Below are 16628 nucleotides of genomic sequence, written 5' to 3'. Positions count from 1 at the left end.
CACTATTGCCGTGCATGCAAATCATGTAGAGCAGTGGGAAAATCAAATGAAATTGGGAACTTTCGACAAACCATTTAACCCAAAGCTGAAACTATGACAGAACAAAGTTTTATATATTATGGTAGGATTTGTGGGCCTGTGTAGCTCAAAGGCTTGTTATACACTTTCGGTTATAGACGAGCGGATATGTATATTTATGGTTGTTTGGGCTTTTTGTCACTCCAAGAGCCGAATGAAAGTTGTGACACATGCAATAATTTGATTTTGCTCGCAAATAAATCGTAAATCGTAAAGATTGGCGAATCAACAAAGTGCAAGCAGCTGAAAACAAGTTTTGGGGCCTCCTTTCGTTTTCGTTTTCTTTTTCGATTTCGATTTCAATTTTCAACAGGACCTGTTTCTTTTCCCCCCCAACTTTTGTTGTGGGCGTAATGAGACATAGCCCACCTTACTCCGCCTGTGAAACATGTTTTATCGATAATTCGTGAGTGCGACGCAGAAAAATCACCCACCACCCCCCACAGCAGAGCTGAGCTCCACTCCATTACAGCCACCCAGAGTAACCAGGCGGCCACCCAAACCACCCACGCACTCACATCCATTTAGTCTGTATAACAAACAAATGTTTTTTGTATGTGTCAGGCGCCGGTTTCCCTTATTTTCCATTTCCCTTTTCGCCTTTCCCCATATTATTATTATTATACCTGTTACTCGTAGGATAAAAGGGTATACTAGATTCGTTGGAAAGAATGTAACAGGCAGTAGAAAGCGTTTTCGACTATATAAAGTATAAACATTATTGATCAGGATCAACAAGACAGCACAAAACTTCCACGCCCAGATAATTGAAAATTGTTTGGATATTTTTTCATAATTTTATTAGTCTTGCAAATTTCTATCAGTTTGCCACGCCCACTCTAAAGTCCTAAAGCTGCCCAACCGGTCACGCCCACACTATTAAACAATTTTAAAACTGTTTCTCATTTTATTCCCCAATATCTATCGATAACCCAGGAAAGTAATGAAATTTCGCGCTCGCATTCTCACTAGCTGAGTAAGGGGTATCTGATAGTCGGCGAACTCGACAATAGCTTTCTCTCTTGTTTTAATATCTCTTTGATTTTTGTTATCCAAAAATCGGTTTTTGCGGACGCTCAACTGACACGAAACTTGGGTGAATATATACATAGAAAAGTATGATGATACTAAATAATTCAGCACAAGAAAATTGTTAGTAGAAAATTTGTTATTTCATATATCTATTTCGAATTATAACTTTCTCATATGAAAGCATTGTGCTATTAATTTTTCACTTGTTGAGCATTTTCATCTTTGGCCAAGAGTTTGTTTAGTTTTTGTCAGTGTATACCAGCTTTCTTTAGGTTCCGTCCGGAAGTTATTGACAGGAAATTGGAACCGGTGCTCCCGCAGGTGGAGCTGTTCGGGTTTCCCTATTCCGTTTGATTTCTGAGCTGGGTGTCATGTTCGTGTCGAATATGGAGACATGTGCCCAATAATCGTCCCATAAAGCTAAAAATAATACGAAATTTATTGCTGTAAATGACAAAAAACTAAATTTACATACGCTATATGTCCACACATTTGATTTATTTGTTTACCAACGACGACGGTATTCTTTGCATCGATTGATTGGCATTAAGTGGGCCATTAATGGGTTATGTGGAGGCTCGCAGCAGGCTGACTCAGCTTCATAAATAAGAAATCCTCGAAAGTAGGCTATGAAAAATTAATTTTCCGCCCGCCATTTAAAATTCATTGGTATGGTGATAGTATTACCCATAAATTATACGTTATTATTATTCAATTAGCGTGACAAATATGGCTCATGCATAATGCAGCGCAATGAAAAGTGTCGGTTGGCCAAGAAACAAGAAATGCAGCCGAAGGCATGCAAGTTGCCGGGAAAAAAGAACCTTAAGCTTATTAATAGCGAATGGGGAAAAGTCGGGAAAAACAGCGCAAAATGACAGCGGCATGTCGGAAAGCGCATTAAGCGAGTGAAAAGGGCGGACTGCTTGGAAGACAAGGCGCGAAAAAGTTAAATGCAAATGGAAAATAATTAGCAAACAACTGCAGTGAGGGGCCTTGTCGGCGCTCGCCTTGCATCATCATTTTATTATTATTATTATTATGTTAAAAATAAACTTTTTATGGTTTTTCATTCGCTGTTGTTATTAATATTACCCCACTGCCTGACCTTGTGTTGTGCCAAAGCTTCTGGAAATAGCGATATGCATGCCATTCGCAGGACATGCAATCATCCGTTCAAAAGGCTCCAGCTAATTAAAGTGCATTTTCCCTGCATTTCCACCGTGGCTTAATCATTCTTAAGCTTTTGCATACTTTCGGGCGAGCAGGCTGTGGCATGGCGAATGCAATTTATTCAAAAAAATATATATATCCGTACTCGTAACCAGAGCTTAAGCTGCACTTTATCGCCGGCTAAATAGAAAGAGGTCAAAGGGGAGGATTGCGAAGGTGCGATAAAAACTGAGAAAATAACAAACGCATGCAACCACCTACCAAAAACAACGGCAATCAGCAATAAAAGTATGAAATATACATGCAAAAAAAAAAGCTGGACCACGCGAGCTCCGAACTCTGTATACCCTTTCCGGCACAACCATATGCGGCTACGAATTAAATAACTCACTGAACACACGCAAATGCCATTGAGTTGGGAATGTGCTCGGATCTATATCTTGGGGGGTCGAAACTCGGTGGAGTTTACATGGAAATGCAGTGAAATGAGCTCGTGACATGACATGCCAGCTATGGAAATGTGAGGTGGAAAATGGGAAAATGGAAAACGGTGGGCATTGTAAGTGCACTGAGGAAAACTCTCTGCCAAGTGGAATGAAACAATTTTATTTCATGAGTAAACATTAAGAAATATCTTCATTATTGTATCTTTTCCTTTAGAGCACCAATCCTTGACCCTTGCTATCAAATATAATTGCTTTTTTCAACACTTAAATTTGGTTTTGAAAATGTAGCTTATCCACATTGTTTGCTTAATCGTTTTAGTGGCTTGATTTATGCCAGTGTTTTCTTTTAGTGAAGGTAACTGGGGACCTGAAACTCGCATGATGGACGGACAGGCAGAAGACTGATGGTTGTGACGCATGGACTGCGGGAAAAGCGAGTGGCAGCCAGTGCGATAGGTTTTCTACTTACGAGTACTCACTGTGGCTGGTCCTGCCGCACCTCCCTTTGTATAATTGTATTCCTCTGACCGATTCTGGCTCATTCGGGTCTGGGGTAATTATATAAGCTGTTTTCGGCAAGTTCACCAAATTTGTACAACAAGGTCATGTTAATGCACAAATTTCGCCAAATAACGCTAATGCAAGTGAGAAAAGATTTAAGGAAATGAATAGCTTTCTTTAAACAAAGCGGATTAAAGTATCTTATTTTTACTTTCATTTGCTAAAACCTTTCCCATTGTATTGTAGTCTAAACTGAAACGCAACTGCTACAATTTCTCCACAAACAGTTGGTGTTTGTTTATCCATTGGCTGATTAACTAAGCGCTGTCACCTTCTATTTGATCGGGCAAACATTTGGAATTGGCTTTGGCTTTTTCAACACCAGATTTTGGCAAGAACAAAGCTAACAGGAAGGGAAACCAACTACGGCAAGCCGAAGTTTGTATGCCCTTGCAGTAGTTATGTATTTAAACAAAAATCTTATGCTTACCGAATATTTTAAATGATTTTGCAATGTGATTTTGATAAACCTAAACCAAAATTATATATTGTAGAAAAATTTTAGAGAACTTCATGGACAAAAACCAAAGGTTTTCAATAGAATGACGACTATTGGGTAAGTTTCATGTAGAAACAGACCTACCTGGATATATAGACTTGATTGTTGATAATGATCAAGAATATATATATCCTTATATAGTCGCGAATATCTCCTTTACATCAAATATTTCCAAAGACTTCTAACTAAAATCAATATACCCTACGTAAGGGTATTGCATCGTTTAGGGCCTCTTACGAGTTTCACTTTCGTAGGAATGAAATGTTTGCAGATCTCAAATAGATGGCAAAGTTAACTACTATAAAAACGGGTGATACAATTACTTTAAGGCAGTTTAAGTTTAATCGTCAATTTGAACCGAGGGCACTATGAAGTTTCTGGCTCTTATCGTATATGTCTTCGTAATGCTGAGTCTGGTTTCCAAACTGGAGGCTCGCCAGCGTTTCTACTGCCTGTGGAGCACCAAAAGGACCTGTTCAAGGACCAGTCCCCAATGCCTTCGACTCCAGTCGGGAGTTGATCCACAGAATAATGCGGTATACACATGCAAATACTATCGCGACGATTGCAAGTACCTTCTGGATAAGTGCAAGGGCAGTACAGGTGAGATACTTTTGACCTAACTATATTATTATTTTGTTTATATTAAAAGCGGAAAATGTGCATTCGTATTAAAACATTTATTTTTGCATAGAAGTGCATAGAAATATAAATATATTTATGACATTGAAACCGTAACTTTGAAACGCAAGAGTGTAAGATATTTTGTTGGTCATATTAGATTTATTAGGTTATATATTAACACAAAAATCCTAATATTAAATATGATATTAACGTTTATATTTGCAGCTTATGGCCAACTTGGCACATCGGTGAATGTGGTTACCTATTGCATTGGAAATAATATCGCCATTGGAGGAACAGGAGACTGCACATAAGCTAGTTGTATTTATTGTCATTTTATATATGAGTTATTAATTAAAAGATGTTCTATTTGATAATTCCAATCTTATCTTATTGATGCAAGCCTTCTTTCTTTTTATTTTTGGAAATTTAATCTAGCCACAAAGTGATTAACTAAAACGTTTTTGTGTGCTTTGGTAACTGTCGTTTAGTTTTAATGGCTTTTATATCCGCATGATGCATGCTTTAACATTTTCGCTTTTTTTGCTCTTTTTTAATTGCAATCGCATAAATCGCACTACTTGGCAGGGGGGTGGGGAAAGCGGGGCGGAAAATGGTGGAAAACTGGGGGAAATTATGGTTATGGCCACGCAGACAAGCGAACAAGCGGACGCACACATACACGCGGACAATGTAAATTTATGGAGCATCGCTTTTTAGTTTGCAATTTTTCGCCATTTTCCTTTTTGCGTAGTGCGGATGTGAATGGCGAACGCCTGCGGATGCAATTAGAATGGCACAGTGAACACTCGGCGCACGCACATAAATAATTGTATGGCATGGCCGAAATATAGGTCATTACGAAACGTTTCGGCAGTGAAAGTTCAACTTATTAGCATAATTTAAGCATAAATCTTGTTTGTCTAACTTTTGTGGGATTTAACAATGCTTTTGTTTTCGTAGAAGAGAGTGAAAAAGGCTTTAGGGAAGTTTCAAGTATATATGCAGAACTAAACTTCTTACTTAATTGTGTAGATTGTATTTATTCTTAAATTTCGCAAAAAATTAAGTACACAGGAAGTGTAATGTACCAATAGATGCGCTCAACCTCTTCGTATAATTATGGGCGTGACTCTCGAGGATCTCGATGATGATATCAGAATGGAGGAGAGTATGTTGGACAATGGTGAGTTGGAATTCGAGGTCGATGAAGACGTCGATGAGGCTGATGAAAAGGTGCTCGTACAGGTGCCAGTATTATTCACAGTTATGCTCGAACAGTTGCCCAGGCTAACAACATTCCAGCCTGTAAAAAAACAAATTTTTACAAAAAATATATGAGTTAAAAGAATTATTTTCTTCTCAAAACTTATTCCACTGCATCGCAGTACATTCACATGTGTAAGTCTCAAAAATCATATAAATGGTCTTGTATTTCTAAGATACTTTTGTATCTTATTGCTAACACTCACTTGAAACGGTCGTCCGGCAGTTGGCCCGCTCCAAGAGGCACCTGTTCCTAAACCGACGACACCTGCGTGTGGAACTCCAACGACCGCAGACATTGGAGTTGGCCGAGCAGCTCGTGATAGTGGTCCGACATCGGGAGGATGGAGTGGAGCTGCTGCTGGAGGAAGAGCTACCACTTCCGTTGCCAATGATGATCACCGATCGGCGACTGGACGTGGCACGTCTTCTCGCGATTCCAGCTCGGGCATTGATCCCGTTTCGCGTTAGCCGAGACGTGATGGTAGCCAAAGTCCTGGCGTTCGTCCTCTTCTGACTGCTTTGGGCATCGGTGGCCACGGCGATGAGAGCGACCAGCACCAGGAGCGCCAAAGTCAAACGCATTTCAATATCTAATTGAACACTGATGGTGTATTGCCACTTTTATACGTTTCAATCTTTCTTCTTTCTTGGCGACCTTGGAAGATGTTTACCATCGCCATTCCTTCTTCTTTCTAATGTGCAAAGAAACTTATTTTAATTAGCTAAGCTTTGTTCATTTCGCATATCAGTTAGCTCACAATTGTGTAAATATATCTTAGTTCATATTAAACAGTGAGTAAAACAACACGTGAGCTGTTCACAATTTATATAAGTTTGCTGTTCAAATAAAATGGGAGCTTCGAGATTCTGATAAGATTAAAGCCATATACTTTTAGGCTGTTCATAAATTTTTAAATGTTATTAAGATAGAAATGGATTCCAATAACTTTCTAATGCAAATTTTAGGCGCCATATATTTGTTAATGATTTCTAATTCATTGTTATTTCAAAGTTTATATTTCTGATATCGGGACTTATGTTGTGAATTTATTTTTTTTGAGCCAATTATTATTAATAAAACACATTTTTGAACTGAAAACTTTCTCGCCCATTCAGGCAGATAAATATAAAATGGATGTAAGTTTAAAAACCACTCTCATTTTTACAAAAACCGTTCATATGTCCCATTTTATTTAAGTAATTACTGTCGAATCAATGAAAAGTTAAACTTACTGATGATATGTAAATAATTCGAGCTATCTGTCAATTTATTCAAAATGTTAACTTAACAAATAGCCGATAAATTTCAATTCATTATCATCATGAAATATCAGTGGCAAGAATATAAATATATCTTTATGTAACCTGTTAAATTAAAAAATGTAATACTTCTTTTCACATAAACATTTTAATTTTGAAAAAGAAAACAATTGAATACACAATTGACAGTCTACTTAGGTTTTACATTTAGTTACGTTTTAGTTTTAGCATTAAATTATTAGGTTTGTGTAATGTTTTAAAAAATAGTTAACAGTGTTGTTAAGGTTATTTTAAAGCTTCCAGGCTTGGGATCAACCACTTCCGCAGGGACGCACGACATCGATGGGCAAACCACGACAGAGGGACACGTCAACTTTGCGATAGACTGCAATGAAAATGGTTAATAAGGGATATTGACCCCCCTCTTTCTCTGGGGAGATTCACTCACATTTTTTGGAGCCACAGTTGCTCAGTTTCCGCTGACAGTCGTTCTTGAAAGCCTGGCAGATGTTGGCCCTTCCCAGGCGAGCGCAGGTCTTCGTGGTGGATGAGCAATTCCTCTGGACATTTCGCCGGCAGGCCTGGGATCTGCGAGATTTAGTTTTAGAGCGGGTCAGGACGTAACCAACTGGAGAGTCGAACCCTTCCTCGAAGGAGCTGCTGTTGCTGGCGGAAACGTTGAGGAAGAACACCGTCGCCAGGATGACACCAACTAACAATGATGCTTTCATCTTTTTGCCTTCAACTAATTTAAATGCGCTCTAGAGATTGGGGCTTTTATACCAACACCTATGTTGTTTGTATCGCCAAAAAAGGAAAACAATTCGTTCTACTTTCATACATTATAATGCAAATTGGCAGCTGAGCTAACAAAGATTTATAATTTGCATTGGATTTTTGGGTCTCTAACCTTGGGTCTATAGCTACCGTATTATATTGTTCATCTATAATTTTGAAAGGCTAAGACCAATATTAAATATGGCAAAACAATGGTGTATTGACTTTCTAACAAATTTAAATAACAATTAAGAATTTAGACCCAGATTGATAGGGAAAATTAAAATTTAAACAATTTAATACTTTGCAAACTCTTACCTGTGGCTGCCTTAAAGATATTTCTAAGATCTGCTAATAATTAATTTTTTGATTAAAGATACTTTATTTCCATTAACAGCAACAAAAAATCATCCCCTGCGTATGATAATGGGCACAACATTCGAGGACGAGGAGGAAGAGGACGATCCTCCGCAGGTTCCACGGGAACCCACGCTGATCCCGGAACACTGGGACAGACTGACCGCCGTGTAGGTGGTGGATCCCACGCAGGATTCATATCGCAGGGTGCAGCTGTTCCTGAAGCGATTGCACAGATTGGAGCGACCAAAGCGGCCACAGGCATTCGTGGTGGAGTTCCAGTTGCAGTTCCGCAGGACACAGATCTTGGGTGTGGAACTGCTGCTACTGCTGCTGTACAAGCTGTTGGCCAGAACCACACAGGCGAATGACAGGACAAACAGTACTGTCGACAGACTCAGAGGGCTCTTCATTTTGCTTGGGCTTTAATATCGAACCTAACTGGCATTTCACTCTACAGCCGGAACTATTTATAGTCACTCGACTTTCCAGGTTTTGGCCCAGAGAGCTTGGCCAAGACCACAGCACCTGTGCAAACATTCAAATGGATGGTGAGAGTTTGCCATTTGGCATTGGCAGATGAACTGAACGCCTTGGAGGCAGGTGTCCAATGCCATTGGTTTACGCACGTTGCCAATATATTAAAGTTGAAATCTATATATGAATGTGTATCTGAATATGCCTTTAGTTCTAAAAGTTAGTAGTAGGACTAGACAGGTTAGTAGTTAGTTAGTCAGGCTCTAGCAGTCAGATTTGTACATCACTTTACATAGTAATTTTCAGTGCTTAAATAAAAGATTCGAAATTCATCTTATATTCGCGGGATTTTTTTCATAACCCTCCCAAAATTATGCAACTTAAAAAATATATTAAATGCGTATTATACATATTACTAACAATTTTATTACATTTTCTTTACGTTGCAATCATTTTATTTAAGGAAATATTTAAGGTAAGATTTTGGAGCAGTTTTAAATGTTTATTCATACCTTAGTCTATGATCAGAGGAATTAGGTAAAATTATTAAGATTATATTGTAAAGATATTATTATGATTATTAAGCCGAAAAGTGTCGTTTTTATTAATTAAAAATGTTTGAATCATTAAATTGTATTTGTTTTCATTTTGGAAAACCCGAACATGATCGGGCTCAATGAATCTAACAATTAAGCACAATAAATGTTTTTATAGAGCTCTTTTTTTTTTTTTTTTCTCATTGCACTCAGAAGTGCGTGAAGCACAAAAAACAAAAAAAAAAAAAACAATAATAAACATTCGGTTAATGTGCACTTTGTACTTTTTGCTCTTGACAGCTGAGTGTTTTGTTGTATTTTTTGATCGCTTTTTGTTTGTTTACTTATTCCAAAAACGCATTTTTAATAAATGTCCGTTGACGGCATTGTTAAGTGATTTTTGGTCAAGGCTAAAAATCAGTTTCGTTAATTGGCCTGAGATTGATTTTCTGAAGAGCACTTACATTAAGCCACTTCTTAGCTTAGTATAGTTTTCAAAGTTATTTGGTAGAATATGAGTTGTTTTCTAAGCGCAATCAGTGAAGTATTTATGCAAAGAAACCGTTTAGAGCGGGCAATTTGTTGGCCCGAAGTAATAATGCAAATTTATGCATTTGGTGAACAATTTCGTGTGTGCGTGACGCCCAGTGTTTACCGGTTTGGCCTCTGGGCTTTGGGCCAAGTCAAGCATCCATTTGGGCCAGCAATTAGTGGCGCCCGTTGAATCGATAACCCGACCAAGTCATCATATTCATCATATCGCAGAATTCTGCTTGCCTGGCCAACTATGTCAACTGTGCATAATCATAATGTGTGGGTTGTGAAAAGTTTGCCACACTTTCTATTGATTCGATGTGAGTTCAGTTCACCTTTTGAATGAATCGCCGCGTAAATGGAGTGTGATTGAGTGTTGGCTCTATTAAGTTAAATTAAGTTCAGTAGACATTATGGCTTTAAATTGTGCCTCCTGATGCGATCAAATGAAAAGGAATTACTTTGAATTTATTTCGATATCCATTGGTTTTCTTTTATACTATATAAAGTAATTTCCTCGACTAGTAGGAAAAGTTATCCTGAAGTTAAGTTAAGTATGCCCCTTAGATTTTATACGATATCCACTTTTCCAACTTCCTCATACATTTAAGCTGCCTGACAGATAATCATTGAAGATAATGTTAAACATTTTTTTATTGAGAAATAAACACGTTAAGTGCAATCTTGTTTAGCTTAATTTATAATTTGTATATAGTATACAAAACTTTAGGCAATATACTTTAATTGAGAGTATCTCGTCGTCATTTTACTGATGTAAACTCATAACTACTGATTGATAAACATTACACATGCCCATATTGAATTGCATTTTCCCTTAGGTAGCGACACGATTCGATTCGGGCACTTTTAATGAAGCTACAGGCCATTAATCACTTCGCGAGACTCAATTATGCTATAGACTCTAACCAAATGATTATATAACGCGGTCCAGTGGCATCCCGAATCGGATCATATTAATAAGCCATTTCGATGAGCAGCAGAAATGGCAGCAGAAACTGCGGATAAAAACAAAAAATGAATTACACAGAGAAAAAAAAACAGACTGAGTTGCGGCCTGAAGATGCCACTTGAAGTTGAAGTTGCGGCCAACGGGTTTGGTTTTCGCTTTTTGTCGCATTGCAGGAAGCTGCAAGTTGTCAGCGGGTTGGCCGCATTTGGCAATGCCACTACCACGGGATTGATGACGATGATGAGATGATGCAGGGTATGCTGGGGTATATAGAAAAGCCGATCAGTTGGATGGCATTCAAGTAAAATGCAAAAAAATAATCTTAACATTTTGTAAATATATACCATTTTCGATAAGATGTAATTTTCTAACTTTTATTTACACCTATGTTTTATTGGTAAATTACGATTTTTAGGCGTAGCATGGTTAATGACGTCAGATAGTTATAAACAGGAAATGCTACCCACCGCTAGGTGGCGTTCGCGAGGAAACAGTATTTCTTGTAAGCTCTTTATGTGCATAACTAGAGAACGGAAGTGCTAACTTTTGATGACTTAAAGGAAGTTTGGCCAGTGCTGTGCAGCGGCGAAAGCATTGAAATGTTAATTTAATGTTAATTGACCAATAAAAATCTATAGTAAAATGGGTATCTATTGATCTGGATTGGAAAATGCGGCGACTAATGCTGTAAATGGATATCCCACTTGACGGCTGTCGCCGCAATCAAAATTATTTAATTCGGATGCGGCAAATGAATTTGCAGTCGGCGATTTGCGACTCGCGTGATGCTGCAAGTGCGGCAATCGCCGTAGACTGCGACTGCGCCCCCGTTTAACATCAACGGTAAATCGGACGGACAACAACAAAACTTTCACTTTCGGCCGCCTTTAGTTGCGTCTCGTTTCATTTTGGCCAAGTCCGCCGTCTGATTTTGCTGTTTTCGGGCAGGTCAGTTTCGGCCCGTTTAGTGGTAGTTGGTAGCATAAGCATACTGTAGTTAGTTGCTGTTTCGACTTCGATTCGCTGGATGGTTGAGTGCATTTTCGATTTGGTCTCTCTCCTGTAATCAGTGGGCACTTGTTGTTGTCTAAGAAAATGTTGTAATATAATTTTAATTTGTACCCAGAAATGATTGCCAATTGCCGCTGCCTAATGCTGATTATACAATCTTCATTTTTGTTGTTGTTGCTCGTTTTCATTTTCCCCCAAAACGAAAGTGTTTCGAGCGCTTAAAGCGCGGCTAATACTTAGCCCACACACAGATTTGAAACACACAATTTGTGTAATTATTTTTTTCGAGTGGTGTAGCATTAGATTTTTGGATTCGATTGACCTGGGGCGGATCAACGAGCACGGGGCATTTAGCGTGTCCAAAAGCGATGGGTTGGCCCCACATCGAGGGACCCGATGTCTTTGAGCCATCCCCACTTGGAAAATAAACAATGGCTTGTTGATAGCCCAAAGGCAAATAAATGGGCACTGGGGATAAATAAAAGCTAATTTGACCATTAAAAGTATAATGATTGGTTGTATAATACTAATAAAAACACAATGCATTGTTTCAATATTAGTTATTTTACATGGGCATATTCGGTTAACTGGCTTATAATAAATTATATTTCTAGATAAAATACCTAAGCACATGCATTTTCTTTCCGTGTAACTGGGCCTATGGACTTGAGCCCTGAGGAAATCCCAGCAACAAAGCCAAAACGAAACGCGCATGCGTGAGGTCGTCGTTAATGTCAAACGGTTCAGTGCTCTAATGAGAGCCCCCGAGCCGGATCCCCTCCCCAAAAAAAAAAAACAAAATAAAATTAATTTAGCCGAGAAAAACCAAAGACCCCTGTCGAAGATTGGTCAATTGGATCTGGCCAAGAGGCGGTGAACGGCTGGCCTGGCCAAATCTGCTCGCCATTTGGCCACTGACTTGTACTTGTCGCAATCGTGTGGCAAGAAGAATGACCAAAACAAGACACATTTTACAGCCTGTCCAATTTTTACAACTCATTGCGATAGAGGCGGCGTCGCAGATATTGCCACGGTAATTAATGCGATTTCTGCTCGAAGCTAATTAGGCTTGCGGCTCTGTTGAGCAGACACCGTGATAAAAAGCGCAAGTTAACATTGATCTGGAGATTACTTAAGTTTTAGTTAATTATATGGGATGGGGAATACGAAATTTGGATTGAACAGATCAACAGTATTATATGATATATAGGTTTTGTATCTTTGTATCTGCGCAGGTGTGGTTGCATCAAATAACTTCTCACAGCACCTGTGTGCTCTTTGCAACATGTTTGAAATCGAACTTGGCCGATGAAGTGACCCCTGAAATTTTATTGTTGTCTTGCATGCAAATTGAGCGTTTGTTGCTTTTGCCTTTTAATTCTATTTTTGTTAAGCATTTTTTTTTTTATTATTTATTCATCGCATTGTGGTTTCCCTTAATCAGCCTCGTCTGGCTGCCAAATTTGTGCGTTTAACGGTGTTCGTTTCTGTCGGAGTGGCCGACAAACGTTATGGCCATCTATAGCTCCATAGCCTCCAAATGCCACAAGAACCCAATGTATGGACGTGTCCAGTTTGCTAATTGCCACGCAAAATCATTCACTTTTTGTCTTTTGTAGGCCACTAAACATTGCGATTGCGAAACTTAAACAGGCGGCGGAATCAGAAACGGAATATTAATAAATATATTTTTTTATTACAGGGACATTTGTATAAGGTTTTCCTTTTGGTTAAGAAATTAATCCATTTTCCTTTCCATTTTACCAACTTTAGTTTAGTTTTATACTAGCCATTTATTTATTCGCCATCATTAAAGATAATTGAGCATTTTTTATGAGCAGCTCTCAAAAATGGTTTCAAACTCATTTATTGTCAAACTCAACACTTGCCCATAGTTGTGAGATAACGATTTATTTAAAATTCCCCTCTTAAGTGCTAATCAAAGCAAATTAAAATTTGCATAAGCCCAAAACGATTTCCTTGTATTCGATTCTGTCGATCGCAACTGTGACTTCATGAAAAAAGGTGTTGAATTGCAGCGATTTGGCCAAAATCTCAATACAATAATGACGATGATGATGACAAGAAAAAATTCACACACCACTGACAAATTCGTTTGTCTTCTGTTTATTTAGGTATTTTTATATTTATTTTCGAGGCAAAGCAAATAAAATCACATTCGTGGTGGTAGCAAATAGCACAATGCATAAATACAAATAACTCCTTACTTCTTTTTTTATGTCGCAGTGTAGGAAATGATCATAATGGGTTAATAAGAAATAATAAACACAATGATTAAATATTATGGCTTGCCAAATTATGGGAGCCTTGAGTGAATTTAGGCAGCACTACTGTGTGCTGTTTTTTTTTGGACAATTGGCCGTCAGTGTGTTAATTACATTGCCAAATGCCCAGCCTAGAAACTCGTGTTTAAACCAATAAATAAATAAGTTGGCCAAGATTATGTTGAAAAGTGCGTGGGTAGAGCAAAAAAAGTGCAACTAGGTTAATTAAGTGCTTGGAAATTGAATTTAGGGGATATAGAAAAAATATGCTTAGTAGTGAAGGGTAGATAAATTCCACTTGGAGAAGGTTTTCCGTTTCAGTCATAAGAATATCTATACAATTTGTTCATCAATATCAGTCGACAAATTTGTGAATGAATACAGCTAGATCATAGCTTTGTTATGCAAAAACTAATCAAATTTTATTTGCAAGCGGAAGCAAACGAAAACATTAAAATAAATTGATGGATTTGGTTTTGATATGCTAATTATGCTCGCCAAGTTTGGGCATTGATAAGCAGTCGTAAATTTTGATTTAAGTTTCATCTAATTATGACCAGCTCGATTTCACAGAAACCTACATTATTTAGATTATCAGTGCTATTATCTCCCTCATCATTCGCAATAAGTCGGCATTCAATTTCAATTAGCGAACTTTCCATGCAATTAGTGTCTAAATTATGCACACTCAGCTCTGTCCGAACACCATGTCGTATGTGTAATTGTAGCCGCTAATTAAAACCAGAGCTCAAGCCCAATGTTTAATGCAAACAATGCAAATTGCGCATACGCCGCGTGAGCCATTGAACTTGTCGTCAGTCGGTGCTACTCAATGCCCAGCACACTCCATCTGTCGGAGGTTTTGATAATTACGGGCAATCCCGAGCAGCAGCTCAGGGAACCCACTGGATACCGCTTCCCAACTGATGATAATGATGATGATGATGATGGTGAGGCCTATCGTGCAATCATAATTAATTAAACATTGTTTTTAACAAGTTTCCGTGTCAAGATTGGTTGCTGTAAACTTAATTGTTGCTACAGCAAGTGCAACATTTTGATGGTTTCCTGTGAGAAAGCAAATTTTCTAGCCCATAATTTTGTTATCTATAATAAAACACCACTTGGAAATTAAAAAGTAACACTTTTAAAGAAATTGATTCTAAAAAGAGAATTCATATTTAATAAATATATACTGGCTTATACTTACCAAAATCTTTTAGGCAGACATAAAGATTCTTACGATACGTTTTAAATTTAAGCTATTGTTTATTTTCGAGGTTATATCCAAAACTAACCCCTATCCATCTGATAGTTGTGCATCATAATCAAGTTAAAGGCATCCGCTTAATCTAGTTTCAGCTGATGGTTTCATTTTCAGTGTTTGGTTTCTAATTTTCGCCTTAAGTTTCTGCGTTTCGTGGCGCATTAATTGATTTAATGATTTCGCGGGCCAAAAACAAATGCCCTGGCTAGCCCAAAGTTAGCGATAATAATTTTAGTTGCGTTAACGAAGCGTTAAAAATCACCAAGCCAGCAGCAGCATAAGTGGCAACAAACTGTTGGCGGCTTTCGGGCAAATATTTGTCCGAGTATTAAAGTATCTTTCGGAATAGCTAGAGCTTCACGCGTGGCAAACTTTTTTCAAGTGCAGCATGCAATTTTGCAATATTAAGAAGAAGAGCTTGGAAAAAAAGTGAAACTCGGAGTATCTGGCAGATAGTCGAGCATAACTGTAACCATAATTACCGACAGCAATGAAAAGCGAAACAAAATTAATGAAGTGTGTGATAAGAGCCGAGGGAAAAACTAAAAGAAAAGGAAAACCTACCATTCCGACCAAGACAATGCCTTTGGTACTCGAGTACTTGGTTCCCCCGGCGATGTTCATACATACATATGTATGTAAGTACAAAAGTATCTCGATGCCAGTGCCATGTATCTTGTGCCGACACGGAAGTGCGGGAAAAAATGTTTCGTTACTTGGCCTAAACAAAACAATGCACAATGTACTCACGCGCAATTGTTTTTTTTTTGCTTCCCCTCGCAATACGTTTTTGTATCTTGAACTTGAGGCATCATCGAACAAGATGTAGTATCTATGGGTGTATCCGCACTGCTTGTATGTGGGTTTTCTTTCTTTGCAGGGGTGTTTTTGGGTGTGTTGGCTCGCCAAGAAAAACTGTTTTTGGAAGTGCTGATTCGGAGAACAATACCTGCAGCTGTGAGTAATAGTTGTCATGCTATGCTAATGATGAACAACTTTAATGGGAAATCAATTGGCAGCTGGCAGTTGTCGTATTTAAAGTCTCCTTAAAAGGAATGAACATCACTTTTACTTTCTACCAGAAGTTAAGTTTGTATATACCCAAACTTTGATATGCCTTAAATCTACTTCTATTAATATATTCAATAAAAAAATCCCCTTGATAACAGAAGACGCCTTAAGCAACATAAGCATGAGCAAACACAATAATCGAGAAGAGGCAGCAACTATTTTGGCCAAATTATGTCAGAGTTGCCTCCAAAGATGTCTAGCTCTCGTGATGTCTACTACTTTGCTGATTTTTTTCTGAGTTTTACACACATACGTGGATTTTTGTTAAGATGATTTGTGCCAGTGCCACTTGAACTGTGCGTCAGCAGTTGATTGAGGCAGATGGAGCTCAAGATGAAGACGATCTCGAAGATGGAGATGGAGGCGATGAAGGCGATGGAGGCGATGGAGGTGATGCCTGG

At 38.3% G+C, this 16628-nt stretch overlaps 4 protein-coding genes across 5 annotated transcripts; 1 reads left to right on the top strand and 3 right to left on the bottom strand.

Annotated features, from left to right (window-relative positions):
* The first annotated feature begins 4026 nt into the window (after nt 1–4026).
* Nucleotides 4027–4822, top strand: LOC6740469. Its single transcript, XM_002077278.4, has 2 exons — nt 4027–4392; nt 4639–4822. The coding sequence occupies exons 1-2, from the start codon at nt 4158–4160 to the stop codon at nt 4725–4727; spliced, it is 324 nt and encodes a 107-aa protein (XP_002077314.2). The 5' UTR covers nt 4027–4157; the 3' UTR covers nt 4728–4822.
* A 288-nt stretch (nt 4823–5110) lies between these two features.
* On the bottom strand, nt 5111–6438 carry LOC6734105 (cell wall integrity and stress response component 1). Its single transcript, XM_002081102.4, has 2 exons — nt 5886–6438; nt 5111–5719 (listed from the first exon to the last, which is right to left on the bottom strand). The coding sequence occupies exons 1-2, from the start codon at nt 6262–6264 to the stop codon at nt 5517–5519; spliced, it is 582 nt and encodes a 193-aa protein (XP_002081138.2). The 5' UTR covers nt 6265–6438; the 3' UTR covers nt 5111–5516.
* A 668-nt stretch (nt 6439–7106) lies between these two features.
* LOC27206969 lies at nt 7107–7921 on the bottom strand. 2 transcript variants are annotated; one of them, XM_016182737.3, is made up of 3 exons: nt 7585–7895; nt 7391–7530; nt 7108–7327 (listed from the first exon to the last, which is right to left on the bottom strand). In XM_016182737.3, exons 1-3 carry the CDS (start codon nt 7671–7673, stop codon nt 7254–7256), a joined length of 303 nt encoding a protein of 100 aa, XP_016027114.1. In that variant the 5' UTR covers nt 7674–7895; the 3' UTR covers nt 7108–7253. The 2 variants fall into 2 exon arrangements, with proteins under 2 accessions (XP_016027115.1, XP_016027114.1); XM_016182738.3 differs by having other exon boundaries at nt 7107–7327; nt 7391–7921.
* A 156-nt stretch (nt 7922–8077) lies between these two features.
* Nucleotides 8078–8534, bottom strand: LOC6739424. Its single transcript, XM_002081101.3, has one exon. It carries the CDS (start codon nt 8487–8489, stop codon nt 8127–8129), a length of 363 nt encoding a protein of 120 aa, XP_002081137.1. The 5' UTR covers nt 8490–8534; the 3' UTR covers nt 8078–8126.
* Nucleotides 8535–16628: the final 8094 nt, after the last annotated feature.

Source organism: Drosophila simulans, chromosome 2R, assembly GCF_016746395.2.
Source record: "Drosophila simulans strain w501 chromosome 2R, Prin_Dsim_3.1, whole genome shotgun sequence".
Classification (NCBI taxonomy): Eukaryota; Metazoa; Arthropoda; class Insecta; order Diptera; family Drosophilidae; genus Drosophila; species Drosophila simulans.
Note: the sequence above shows the minus strand (reverse complement) of the source record. Positions and strands in the feature narration are given on the sequence as shown.